At 33.2% G+C, this 13743-nt stretch overlaps 1 protein-coding gene across 1 annotated transcript; it reads left to right on the top strand.

Moving 5' to 3' along the window:
* The first annotated feature begins 1678 nt into the window (after positions 1 to 1678).
* On the top strand, positions 1679 to 2676 carry LOC131596087 (uncharacterized). The gene is made up of 3 exons (XM_058868648.1): positions 1679 to 1951; positions 2039 to 2279; positions 2378 to 2676. Exons 1-3 carry the CDS (start codon positions 1679 to 1681, stop codon positions 2674 to 2676), a joined length of 813 nt encoding a protein of 270 aa, XP_058724631.1.
* The last annotated feature ends 11067 nt before the right edge of the window (positions 2677 to 13743 follow it).

A 13743-nucleotide genomic window follows, 5' to 3' on the forward strand; every position in this document is an offset into this window, starting at 1 on the left:
CTTTATTATATTCTATGATACATTATTTTTGTCTCTATATGACACCATTACGACTACCAATTGCTATCTCTTCATATACTATTACTAACTCATTTCTTTTTATTTTTCTTTTTATTAATTTTTATTAGTAAACTTAAGTCATTTATTTTCTTTTTATTTTATTTAATTTTTATTAGTAAAGTTAAGTCATTTATTTATGAACTAAAGGTAGATATAATTTTTAGGTGTAATTTTTTACTATTTTTAAATAAAAAATATGACAAGTGTATAATTTCGTCCTACATGCAATTTTTCTTATTTTTATTCTCTAAACGATATTTTAATAGACTTATTATATTTTTATTAGAAAATAATAAAAATCATAATTAAATAATTGTATATAAGTTTTCTTATGTATTTATTAACCATAACATAAGAGCAATGTTATATTGCTTTAAACTTAAAGTATAATTATCTATAAGTATAGAGCATTATCATAAATTTTAAATCAAACTAGGTCTAATTCTTTTATTAATCTTAACTAGTAAACTTTTGAAAATCATACTAAATTATAATCTTAATTTTTTTTTAAATATAGTTGTGTTAATTCAATTTCAACGGAATTATTTAATTATATAATGGATTTTGTCCGTAATTTATAATTTACAATACAGTTTATGTTTATAAAATGCGAACTAAATATTTTCTTTTTATAGCAACACCTCCACCCAAAGTTAACGTAATTATGTTTGTAAAATGTGAACTAAGTATTTTCATTTATAGCAACACCTCCTCCCAAAGTTAATGGGTAGCACTTGAACATATATTTATTACTATCTTCATTATTTTTTTTTAAGTGTCATTTTAGCAAAAAGCCCTTTAACCAAGACAGTAGATTGTTAGAGTTATTTTTCCTATTATATCCTCATTTATTTTCTCTTTCTAAATAAATTCAATCATACACACTTTTTTTTCAATAACTAATTGAGAAGATAATTAATTTTATGAAAAATGTGAAGTGGAATTATTGAGAAAGTAAAAGTATAATTGACAAATTATAACATTAAACTATAAAACAACATTTAAATAGAAACAAAAAATTTCTTCTAAAACTATACTTAAAAAGAAACGGGGGAGTATTTACTATGCAAAGCGATTTAAATGTGAGAAGAAATTGTGTACATTTTAATTCATTTTTTAAATTAGTGTTATTCTATAAAATAAATAATTTATCAAGGGGGTTATCAATTAAAATTGGAAGTTACGTTGGAGCTTAATAGGGGATGATTTTTTAATCCTATATCCTATAATAATAATAATAATAATAATAATAATAATAATAATAATAATAATAATGATAATAATAATAATAATAATAAGTGGCATATGAATGGAAACCTTCTTTCTGCGAGAAGTGTCAAAAGTTGGGGCACCAGTGTAATGCACCGTGAAGGATTCAGAAATGGCAACCAAAGAAGAAGCCACCTGAAGAAAACATAGTGCAAACACCAACAACTCCACCTGACAAGCCTATAGAGGAAGTAAAGGAACCAAATACTGATCCATGGATCGTGATAAAGAGCAGTACTAGAGGTAAGAGTACTATCCAAGTAGAAACTACATCTGGAATTAATTGTACTAATGGCTTTGAGGCATTAGAGGTTTTGAATGACCTTCTAATTGCCACAAGCTTTGGAGGATGGTGTCTTGGAATGTTAGGGGGCTTAATAAAGTAGGCAAAATAAAGGAGATTTGCTCCCGTCTCCATGAGATAAAGCCTACTGTTATGATTCTGCTTGAATCAAGAGTGAAAAGAGAGAAGGTTGATATGGTCAGAGATAAACTTCATCTGACAGATCATTTTGTTGATAACTATGGTGATCTTGAAAATGGTAGGATATGGGTTGGGTGGAATGGTATGAAGGTGGAGGTGCAACTGGTGCTCAACTCGAGTCAGCTAGTCCACTGCAGGGTAAATGATAACAATGGTGTGTTCAAGTACTGACTGACTGCAATTTATGCATACAATCAGCTAGACAAAAGAAGAATTTTGTGGTAGGAGATTGAGAAAATTCATAAAAGCATAACTGGCCCCTGGTGTGTGATTGGTGATTTTAATAATATTGCAAGGGCACATGATCGTATTGGTGGCAAGCTGGTCACTGAAAAAGAATACATTGATATGCAGAATATGATGATGAAAACAGGTTTAAGTGAGATGGACAGCTCATGGGACTATTTTACATGGTTTAATAAGCACACTATTGACCCAATATATTCTAGAATAGACAGGCTGATTGGTAATGTGGACTGGTTCCAATCACATCTTGATACTAGCCTTACTATTCTACCCCATGTGTCTCTGATCATGTATTATTACATGTAAGTAACACTAAAGTTGAGGACAAGCCTAAGAGACAATTTAGATTCAGTAATTGCTTAGAGGATATGGTTGGTTTTAATGATGTTGTGCATAATAGTTGGAAGCAGAACATTGGGGGGACTCCCATGATGGTGCTTTGGAAGAAGCTAAAGAGACTGCAAAATGTGCTAAGAAGATTCAGTCGGCCCCTGACTTACCTGAAACAAGACTTGGCTAAAGCTAGAGATAACCTGACTCAAGCCCAGACTGATCTAAACAACAACAGATGGGATGTCAACATCACAGAGAGAGTAAATATCTGCACTGAAAAGTGATTAAACTTAATGAGTTGGAGGAGAATATTTTGAGACAGAAGTCAAAAATTGATTGGATCCGACTTAGGGATGGAAACAATACTTTTTCCATGCCTCTATAAAAGTAAAGAATCATGCCAAGAGTATGAGAGGGCTTCAAAAGACTGATGGCACAATGATTCAAAATCAGGGGGAGCTGGAAAAGGAGATTTTGGATTTCTATGGTAATCTCATGGGAAAAGTGGAAAACAACTTACAGCACACTGACATTAAGGCCATGAGAAAGGGGCCCCAATTAAATTTGCTGCAAAGGGAATCCTTGATCATGCAAGCTACTGAGGAGGAAATTAAAAAGGCACTGGATGGCATTAGGGATCTCAAATCTCCAGGTATGGATGGATTTGGTTCTAAATTTTTCAAGGCTTGCTGGCATATTATCAAAAATGATATTATTGCTACTGTTAGGGAATTTTTTGACACATGACATATTTATAAGGCTTTCAATTGTACAGTGGTGATCCTTATCCCAAAGAGTGATAGCCCTAAAGGTGTAAAGGATTTTAGACCCATAGCTCGCTGCACCACTTTCTATAAGATAGTATCCAGAATTATGACTAATAGGCTAGGCAGTGTCTTACCTAGCATTGTGAGTAACTGCCAGGCAACCTTCATTCCAGGGCAGATCATACATAATCACATACTCTTGGCCTATGAGTTGTTGAAAAGCTATGGCAGAAAAGGAGGTTCCCCAACGGTGATGATGCAGCTGGATTTACAAAAGGCTTATGACATGGTTAATTGGAGGGCCATGGAGAATATCTTGCAGGAGGTAGGGATCCTTAGGAAATTCATAGATTGGCTCATGGCTAGTGTGACTACAGTATCATACAAGTTTAATGTCAAAGGTAATTTGACTGACTTTATGCAAGCAAGGAGAGGAATCAGACAGGGTGATCCTTTGTCACCCTTGCTTTTTGTGCTCATCATGGAGTATATACATAGAACTATGCAAAAGATGCAGCTTGATACTAATTTCAAACATCTTGCCAACTGTAAAAAGCTAAAGCTGACTAATTTGATTTTTGCTGATGATGTCCTCCTTGTTTGTAGAGGAGATCCCACCTCTGTTGGGAAGATGCAGAATGCCTTCAAAGATTTCACGAATTCCACAGGGCTGGTAGCTAATCCCACCAAGAGCACAATGTTTTGTGGTGGAGTTCATATTCAGATGCAGCAAAGACTTCACACCATTATTGGTTTCAAGGAAGGTGTTTTCCCTGTAAAATACCTTGGAGTGCCCCTTAACCACAAGAGGCTGAACATCCAGCACTACCTTCCTTTAATTGAAAAAATTGTGGCTCGAATTCATCAATGGACTAGCAAATTGCTGACATATGCAGGTAGAGTCCAACTTGTTAAAAGTACAATAGCTGCCATTGCTCAGTATTGGATGAGTTGTTTTCCTCTTCCAAAATTAGTTCTTAAGAGATTGATAGTATATGTAGAAGCTTTATTTGGACAGGGGCTAAACATAGCAGAAAAAGCCCTGTGTCCTGGGACACTGTGTGCAGGCCCTATGCTCAAGGGGGTTTACAAGTTATCAATCTGCAGGCGTGGAATAAAGTGCTGATGCTTAAATGTCTTTGGAACTTATGTAGATTGGTTGAGAATCTTTGGGTCAAATGGATGCATAGTTATTACTTTACCAAATATGATATAATGAACTATGAGATAAAGATTAGCAACAGTTGGATATCCAAGAATATTTTGAGGCATAGAGGGCTTATTCCCGAACTGCAGCAAGAGTGGGATGAATCCATTCAGAAGCAAAAGTTTAAAGTGAGTACTTTCTACAATTGCTTGATTGATGATGGAAATCAAGTAAACTGGAGAAACATCATAAGGAACAACAAAGCTAGGCCTCGAGCTATTTTTTGTCTTTGGGTTGCTTGTCACAAACGGCTGGAAACAAAAGTAAGAATGACCAGATTGGGTTTTCTTCAAACCCAGGAGAGAAAATGTAGTTTGTGTAAGATTGAAGAAAATGACATTGAGCATTTGTTTTTTCAGTGCGCTATTACAAGAATCATCTGGACCAACAATTTTGATTGGCTTGAAGTAAAGCACCAACCTCAGGAAAGGGTAGAAAGTGGATTTGCTAAAAACTGTATATGGTATATGGAATATGAGAAACAAAATTTGTTTTTGATGGAACAAGAAACATTCATTGTATAGAGAGCAATATAAAAGACACTATAGTGTATAAGGGTTGGCAGTATAGAAAGATTCGTAAACATCTTGCTAAGTTGATGTTATAGATTTTCCTAGGTTTGTTTTGTAATGGTTGGATCTTCTTAGATCACCTTGTTTTGTAATGGTTTTTTGAATTAATATATTTTTTCTTTGATTAAAAAAAAATCAAAATAATAATAATAATAATCATTATAATAATAATCATAATAATAATAATAATAATAATCATTATAATAATAATCATTATAATAATTATAATAATAATAATAATAATAATAATAATAATAATAATAATAATAATAATACCTCTTCCACAATATTTTCCTACAAATTCATATACTAAAAAATAAATTTCACTGTTATTCCAATTGCAGATAATAACAACAACAATAATAATAATAATAATAATAATAATAATAATAACAATAATAATAATAATAATAATAATAACAATAATAATAATAACAATAATAATAACAATAATAATAATAACAATAATAATAATAATAATAATAATAATAATAATAATAATAACAATAATAATAATAATAATAATAATAATAATAACAATAACAATAATAATAATAATAATAATAATAACAATAATAATAATAACAATAATAATAATAATAACAATAATAATAATAATGATGAGAATAATAATAATAATAACAATAATAATAATAATAATAATAATAATAATAATAATAATAATAATAATAATAATACCTCTTCCACACTATTTTCCTACAAATTCATGTACTAAAAAATAAATTTCACTGTTATTCCAATTGCAGATAATAATAATAATAATAATAATAATAATAATAATAATAACAATAATAATAATAATAACAATAATAATAATAATAATAATAATAACAATAATAATAATAATAATAATAATAATAATAATAATAATAATAATAACAATAATAACAATAATAATAATAATAATAATAATAATAATAATAATAATAATAATAACAATAATAATAACAATAATAATAATAATAATAATAATAATAATAATAACAATAATAATAATAATAATAATAATAATAATAATATAATAATAATAATAATAATAATAATACCTCTTCCACACTATTTTCCTACAAATTCATATACTAAAAAATAAATTTCACTGTTATTCCAATTGCAGATAATATCTAAATTTCAAGACTATAAAATAATAGTGTCAACTTCATTATTATTAGTGTAATTTGTCTTTACTTTTCGGTTCGTATATTTTTTACTTTTATTTATTTTTTATTATATTTTTTATATGTAGAATCTCTAAAATATAATTTTTTTAATCACATTGTTGAAAAAGTTGTCTTCAAATAACTTATAAGAAATAATTAAATAAATAAATATTATTAATTAATAAGTAAACTAATTAATAAATAATAATTTTAATTAAATAAATAATAAATTAATAAAAAAACAGACTAACCCACTAATTAACTTTTCTCTCCAACTTCTCTCTCCTATTTATTTTTATTTAATTAATTTAAATAATTAAAATAAAATAATATAATTTTCTTATAATTATTATAATTAAAAAATACTCATTAACTAAATCTTTTAATTAATCAATTTGATTAAAAAATTGAAACATAAATATTTATTCAACCATGTTTTCTTATACAGTGTTGTCCTTGAAATTGTTATCAAACCAATGTTTTTAAACCAACTTTAAAGAAAGCGGTTTCCATAGTAAAAATGATCTCAAGAAATATTAAGTCCCTATCATTTTTTTTTAACCTTGAGGATTTAGGTTTGGTCGCCTTCTATATATTGATTCTTCGTTTTTTTAACATATTTGATTTGTTGTCCTTTTTATTTATTTTTGTTTTATTATAAATGAATTAATTGGATAACATTATTCGGATGGTGTCCGGATTACACTATTCGACATATTTTTAGTATACTTTAGTGTGATATATTGAGATGAATTATCGTGATAAAATGAAAGGGACAATTCCTAAAAATTTTAGAGAAAAAAATATAGAATGTAGTGAGTCATCCATCATTTATTATTCTATTTTTCTAAAACTATACATAACGATCTAGTGCATCACACGAGCAAACGTCTAGTAATTTTTTTGTTTTTAAATTTAAAGTTGAGTATAGTAATTTCTTATTTTTTAAACTTAAAGTACAGTATGGTTATAAATTTTAAATTCAATAAAATTCAATTTTTTAGTTTAAATTAGATATTTCATAATTCTATTATATATAATTATTCCCATCACTACCACTAACTATCTCTTTACATATTATTCCTAGATCATATTTTTTTAAATTTTTTTTATTAATCTCTATTAATAAATTTAACTCATTTTTTATTTTTATTTTTATTAATTTCGATGAGTAACTTTTAGAAGCAATTTCATATTATTTTAAACTTAAAAGTATCCTTATCAATAAAAATAGAGTATCATTATAAGTTTTAATCAAAGTAAGTATATATTTTAGTTATTTGATTATAAAATTTACGGTTCACTCAAAATATAATTAAAAATATATTCTAACTTAACATTATATACATTTTCATGAAGTTCTATTATTCATAAAAAAATTAAATCAATTTGTTTAAACCTTAAATTTTGTACTAATCTTTCTTTTAAAAATAATTTTATTGCCAATTTTTGTTATCTCACTAAACCCTTAACATTATTAAAATATTATTTATTGTATCTATGAAAAGTAAGATTTTAAATAATAAAAACATTTTCTTTTGCATACACCCTACACCCCTAACATTTTAAATGAAAATGTGACGTATTCCCTTTTCCTCTGGTATTATATATAAACAAAAGACTTAAAAAGTTTTTGAGCTTAATATATACATAAAAAAACTCGTATCCGCGAGTACTTGTTTAAATTTTTCTCATATTAGAAAAAATTCATTTTGATTAGGTTTTTGTTTGGATGTTTCTCAATTTTAAAAAATAGGCGGGTAATTGAGATATTGTTATCCATTTCGTACATGTTCCTCCTCTATTGTCGGTATTGCAACATATATTGTATCTATGCTAAGATTGTAACACCCTTCTAAACCCCGCGGAAATTAACATTAAAATCAGAGTAAAACATGAAGAAGAGTATTACAACGCCAACAAAATAAACAATATTCATGTCATGCCATAAAGGAACGATAAACCAAAAATTATTCAGGTAGCATGTTAACACAACGGAATATTCTTAACAACTGAATAATCAAACATCTGGAGTCGAAGACTCATAATTCAACCACAAACCATAAACAAAACAGAAGTTTATCAGCCAATTCTAAATTAACGTTCCCGGTGTTACACGACCAGAGCATGACACTGACCCAACTGACTCTAACGAACTACTTGACGAGCTAATCCTCACCAAGTACACAAGCTACTCCTCAATCTGAAAAATAACCACAGTAAGGGTGAGTTTCATTCGCATTAACAAATGTTATAGGTATATAAACAATGCAACTTCATCCATACATTATTCACCCAAATCAATTATATTCAGATAATATAGCAACATTCATACAAATACACACAAATCATAACATTGGACAACTTCCATTCATGTTACAATTATACACAACAACCTAATGCAATGCAACTAAATGCATGTGGTACCAAACATGGGATAACCCATCTCACCGATCCACCACCATAAAGATTCGGCTACTTCTCTCACCAATTCCACACAATGGGAATTAGCTACCGCTGTCCCACCACCATAAGGAATACAGCCCACAACATGATTATGAAATGCATGCATCACATACCGCATGCTAATCATCAACACCAAACAACTGAACAGTCATAATCATCAACCAATGCAATAACGATATAATCCACCATAACCAATCAAATCAAGTGTTTAAATTAAATTCGAGTCACAACTCAAACACTGTTTTATTGCATATCTCACTGAATTAGTCTCACTATGTTCGAAACGGCACATCAAACAGACTAACAGTTAAAAAGTTATACATCGTTAAACTTTAACAAAAAAAAATCCAAACAGCACAGCACGCGGCGCCAACATCCACACGCGGCGCGAAACGAGGAAAAGTTACGCCTTCGCGGCGCCAACACCTACACGCGGCGCGACGCGAGGAAAAGTTACGCCTTCGCGGCGCCAACACAGGTACGCGGCGCGACCTGTGCGTATCAAAACATCCTAACATTCAGTCCACCTGTTCGCGGCGCCACCCTGTGCACGCGGCGCGAACCGGTGATTTCAGAAACCCCAACCTGCAGAAAACAGCATTCTATGCCTCCCAAATACTCTCAAATCATACCAGTACGAATTTCAGCAGAATAAACCACACATACGACATAAAATGCACGTTTACACATACTTCTAATCATGTTTAACGTCATTGTTCATCACCAATCATCATTCACAACCTAAATTGAATCAAAGTTCTATAAACCCCAAAACCCCAAACCCGACATATAATCCAATTCGAAATCCTAACATACAAATTCCATCGAATCATTCATACATCCCATAATAGAGGTTAATGAGAAGAATCCCCCCTTACCTCGATGTCGAATTCTTGAATGCTCTTCCTCTTCGCACTTGCTCTTCTCCCAATTTCACGTTCAATCTCCTCTGCTCCCTTTTGGTTCTTTTTTCACAAAAATACTCCTCTTTTCTATTTTTATGAAAATATAACTTTATTTTAGAAAAAGGGCTTTGCAACTGATACACCCCCCAACTGCTACTTACAACACTGGCCCATTAGCCTTATTTCATCCCTATTCCCAAATAATTCCACTTAATTCTAATATTTAATAAAAAATTAATTAAATTAAATAAAGAATTTTATGGGGTGTTACAACCCTCCCCCACTAGAAAAGTTTTCGTCCTCGAAAACATACCTTAGGCAAAGAGTTCTGGGTAGGAGTCCTTCATTTGGCTCTCCAATTCCCATGTAACATTTCCACCGGCTGGTCCTCCCCAAGCTACTCTGACCAACGCTATCTCCTTGCCACGCAATTGTTTCACCTTCCGATCTTCAATCCTCGTAGGCAAAGCTTCAACTGTCAGATTATCCTTTACCTGTACATCATCCACTTGGATAACATGTGACGGATTAGCAATGTATTTCCTCAACTGCGACACATGGAATACATCATGCAGATTCGCAAGTGTCGGTGGTAACGCAATGCGATACGCCACCTCTCCCACTCTTTCTGAAATCTGAAACGGACCAATAAAACGCGGAGTTAATTTCCTTGACTTTAGAGCTCGTCCGATACCAGTCATAGGTGTAACTCTCATAAACACGTGATCTCCTTCTTGAAACTCAAGAGTTCTCCGTCTCTTGTCATGATAACTCTTCTGACGACTCTGAGAAGCCTTCATCTTCTCCTGAATCATCTTAATCTTTTCTGTCGTTTCTTGAACAATCTCTGGTCCAATCACCGCACTTTCGCCAGATTCATACCAACATAAAGGCGTTCTACATCTCCGACCATACAAAGCTTCAAACGGAGCCATACCAATGCTCGAGTGAAAACTATTATTGTAGGTAAATTCGATCAAGGGTAGATAACTATCCCAAGTACCACTCCTTTCCAACACACAAGCACGCAATAAATCCTCTAGCGATTGGATAGTTCTTTCTGTCTGTCCGTCCGTCTGCGGATGATAAGCAGAACTCAATCTCAGCTTAGTACCCAAAGCCTTCTGCAACCCTTCCCAAAATTTGGATGTAAACCTTGGATCTCTATCTGACACGATACTCGAAGGAATACCATGTAAACTCACTATCTTCTCAATGTACAATTGAGCCAGCTTCTCCATTGAGTAATCCATTCTCATTGGTATAAAGTGAGCAGACTTAGTCAACCTATCCACTATGACCCAAATGGCTTCATAGTTCTTCACCGTTCTCGGCAATCCAGAAACAAAATCCATAGATATACTATCCCACTTCCATTCCGGAATAAATAACGGTTGCATAGCTCCATATGGTTTCTGATGCTCAACCTTCGACTTCTGACAAGTTAAACAAGCATAGACGAATTCAGCTATTTCTTTCTTCATTCCAGGCCACCAAAACAGCTTCTTCAAATCATGATACATCTTGGTCGCACCAGGATGTATACTCAATCCACTACGATGTCCTTCTTCGAGAATACTCTTCCTCAATTCAGAAACATTAGGAACACAAACACGATTACCAAACCTTATAATACCATTCTCGTCGATTCTGAATTCACCTCCCTTGCCTTGGTTAATTAGAGTCAATTTATCCACTAACTCTACATCAACTTTCTGACCTTCTCGAATCTCTTCCAGAATGCCACTAGTCAACTTCAGCATGCCCAACTTAACACTGACAGAAGTGTCTTCGCATACTAAACTCCAATCTCGGAATTGTTCAATTAAATCCAATTCTCTCGCCATAAGCATAGATATATGCAAGGACTTCCTACTCAATGCATCGGCAACAACATTTGCTTTACCCGGATGGTAATTCAGTTCAAAATCATAATCCTTGAGAAATTCTAACCATCTTCTTTGTCTCATATTTAATTCTTTTTGATCAAATAGATACTTCAGGCTCTTGTGGTCACTAAACACCTCAAACCTCGAACCATACAGATAGTGTCTCCACAATTTCAACACAAATACCACTGCTGCCAACTCTAAGTCATGAGTCGGATAGTTTCTCTCATGTACTTTGAGTTGCCTCGACGCATACGCGACTACCTGTTGATTCTGCATTAGTACACCTCCTAATCCCAACAATGAAGCATCGCAATATACAACAAAAGATTCCGCCGGATTCGGCAAAATCAAGATCGGTGCACTAGTCAATCTCCTTTTCAATTCTTGAAATCCTTCTTCACATTTCGAATCCCAGATGAATGCTTGACCCTTCCTAGTCAACTTAGTTAACGGTAACGCTAACTTCGAGAAACCTTCAATGAACTTTCTATAGTAGCCCGCAAGACCAAGGAAACTACGGATTTCGGAAACTGACTTCGGAGCTTCCCATTGAGACACTGCTTCTACTTTCGTTGGGTCAACGGCAATACCATCTTTAGAAATTACATGCCCAAGAAAGCTTACTTCACTTAGCCAGAACTCACACTTTGACAGTTTCGCATAAAGTTTCTTTTCCTTCAGTAGTTCTAATACCACTCTCAGATGCTCTGCATGTTCTTCTTCACTCTTAGAATATATTAGAATGTCATCGATAAATACCACCACAAACTGATCCAAATAAGGATGGAAGATCCTATTCATATATTCCATGAAAACCCCCGGCGCATTAGTTACTCCAAATGGCATTACTGTATACTCGTAATGACCATACCTTGTTCTAAATGCTGTTTTCTGAATATCGTCCGTCTTCACCCGAATCTGATGATATCCCGACCTCAAGTCAATTTTGCTAAACACACTCGCACCAACCAGTTGATCCATTAAATCATCAATCCTCGGTAATGGATACCGATTCTTGATAGTAACTTTATTCAGCTGTCTATAATCCACACACAGTCTCATAGAGCCTTCTTTCTTCTTTACCAACAACACCGGCGCACCCCACGGCGACACACTAGGACGAATGAATTCTTTTTCCAGTAACTCTTCCAGTTGACTCTTCAATTCTGCTAATTCAGATGCCGACATACGATACGGCGCCATCGACACAGGACTAGTCCCAGGGACTAACTCAATAGTAAATTCTACCTCCCTCTCTGGCGGTAACTCTCTTACATCTTCTGGAAAAACTTCTGGAAATTCACATACTACTGGTAAATCACTACTCACCGCTTTCTTCTTCACTTCCATGGATGCAATCAACATAAACACGGCGGCCCCGCCCTTCATGGCTTCATCCACTTGTCTAGCAGTCATTGCTAAATCCTCGACTCTGACATCTTCAGGAAAAATAACTGTCTTCGTGAAACAGTTGATATGAACCCGATTAAATTGCAACCAATTCATACCCAGGATGACATCAAGTTGTTCCAACGGAAGGCATACTAAATCCATTCCGAACTCTCTACCAAAAATATCAATTGGACAGTTCAAACAGGCAAATGAAGTAGTCACTGAACCCGACGCAGGAGTGTCAATGATCATACTTCCATGAATATCAGATATTTCCAAGTTCAGACGTTTAGCACAATCCAATGAAATAAACGAGTGAGTTGCTCCAGTATCTATTATTGCAATTAAAGGAGTGCCATGGATAAAACACGTACCTTTAATCAATCGATCCTCCGGAGTAGTCTCTGAACCTGATAAAGCGAAAACTTTACCCCCAATTTGATTCTTCTTTGGCTTAGGACACTGTGGACTGATATGGCCCTCTTCACCACAGTTATAACAAGTCACAGTCCTTCCCTTGCAGTCAGCAGCAATGTGGCCTGCTTTACCACACCGGTAGCACTTCTTCTCTTCACTTTTGCACTCGTGAACACGATGTCCAGGTTCCCCACACTTAAAGCACTTAACAGGAGCACTAGAGTCTCCCCCACTAGGCTTCTTCCAACTTCCAGCTTTATAATTACCTTTACCATATGGTTTACCACGGTCCATAGGCTTCTTCCCTTTCTTGTCAACTAACTCACGGGAGTGAGATGACTTCAGCTTCAGGTTGTCCTCTTCGTAGATTCTACTACAATCTACCAAATCAGCAAACCGACGAATCCTTTGGTACCTGATTCCCTGCTTAATTTCATCACGGAGACCATTCTCGAACTTAACACACTTCGAAAATTCGCTCGCTTCATCATTGTTATAGTGAACATAATACTTTGCTAGCTCCACAAACTTGGACGCATACTCTGGCACAGTCAT

Source organism: Vicia villosa, linkage group LG1 (genome assembly GCF_029867415.1).
Source record: "Vicia villosa cultivar HV-30 ecotype Madison, WI linkage group LG1, Vvil1.0, whole genome shotgun sequence".
NCBI lineage: Eukaryota > Viridiplantae > Streptophyta > Magnoliopsida > Fabales > Fabaceae > Vicia > Vicia villosa.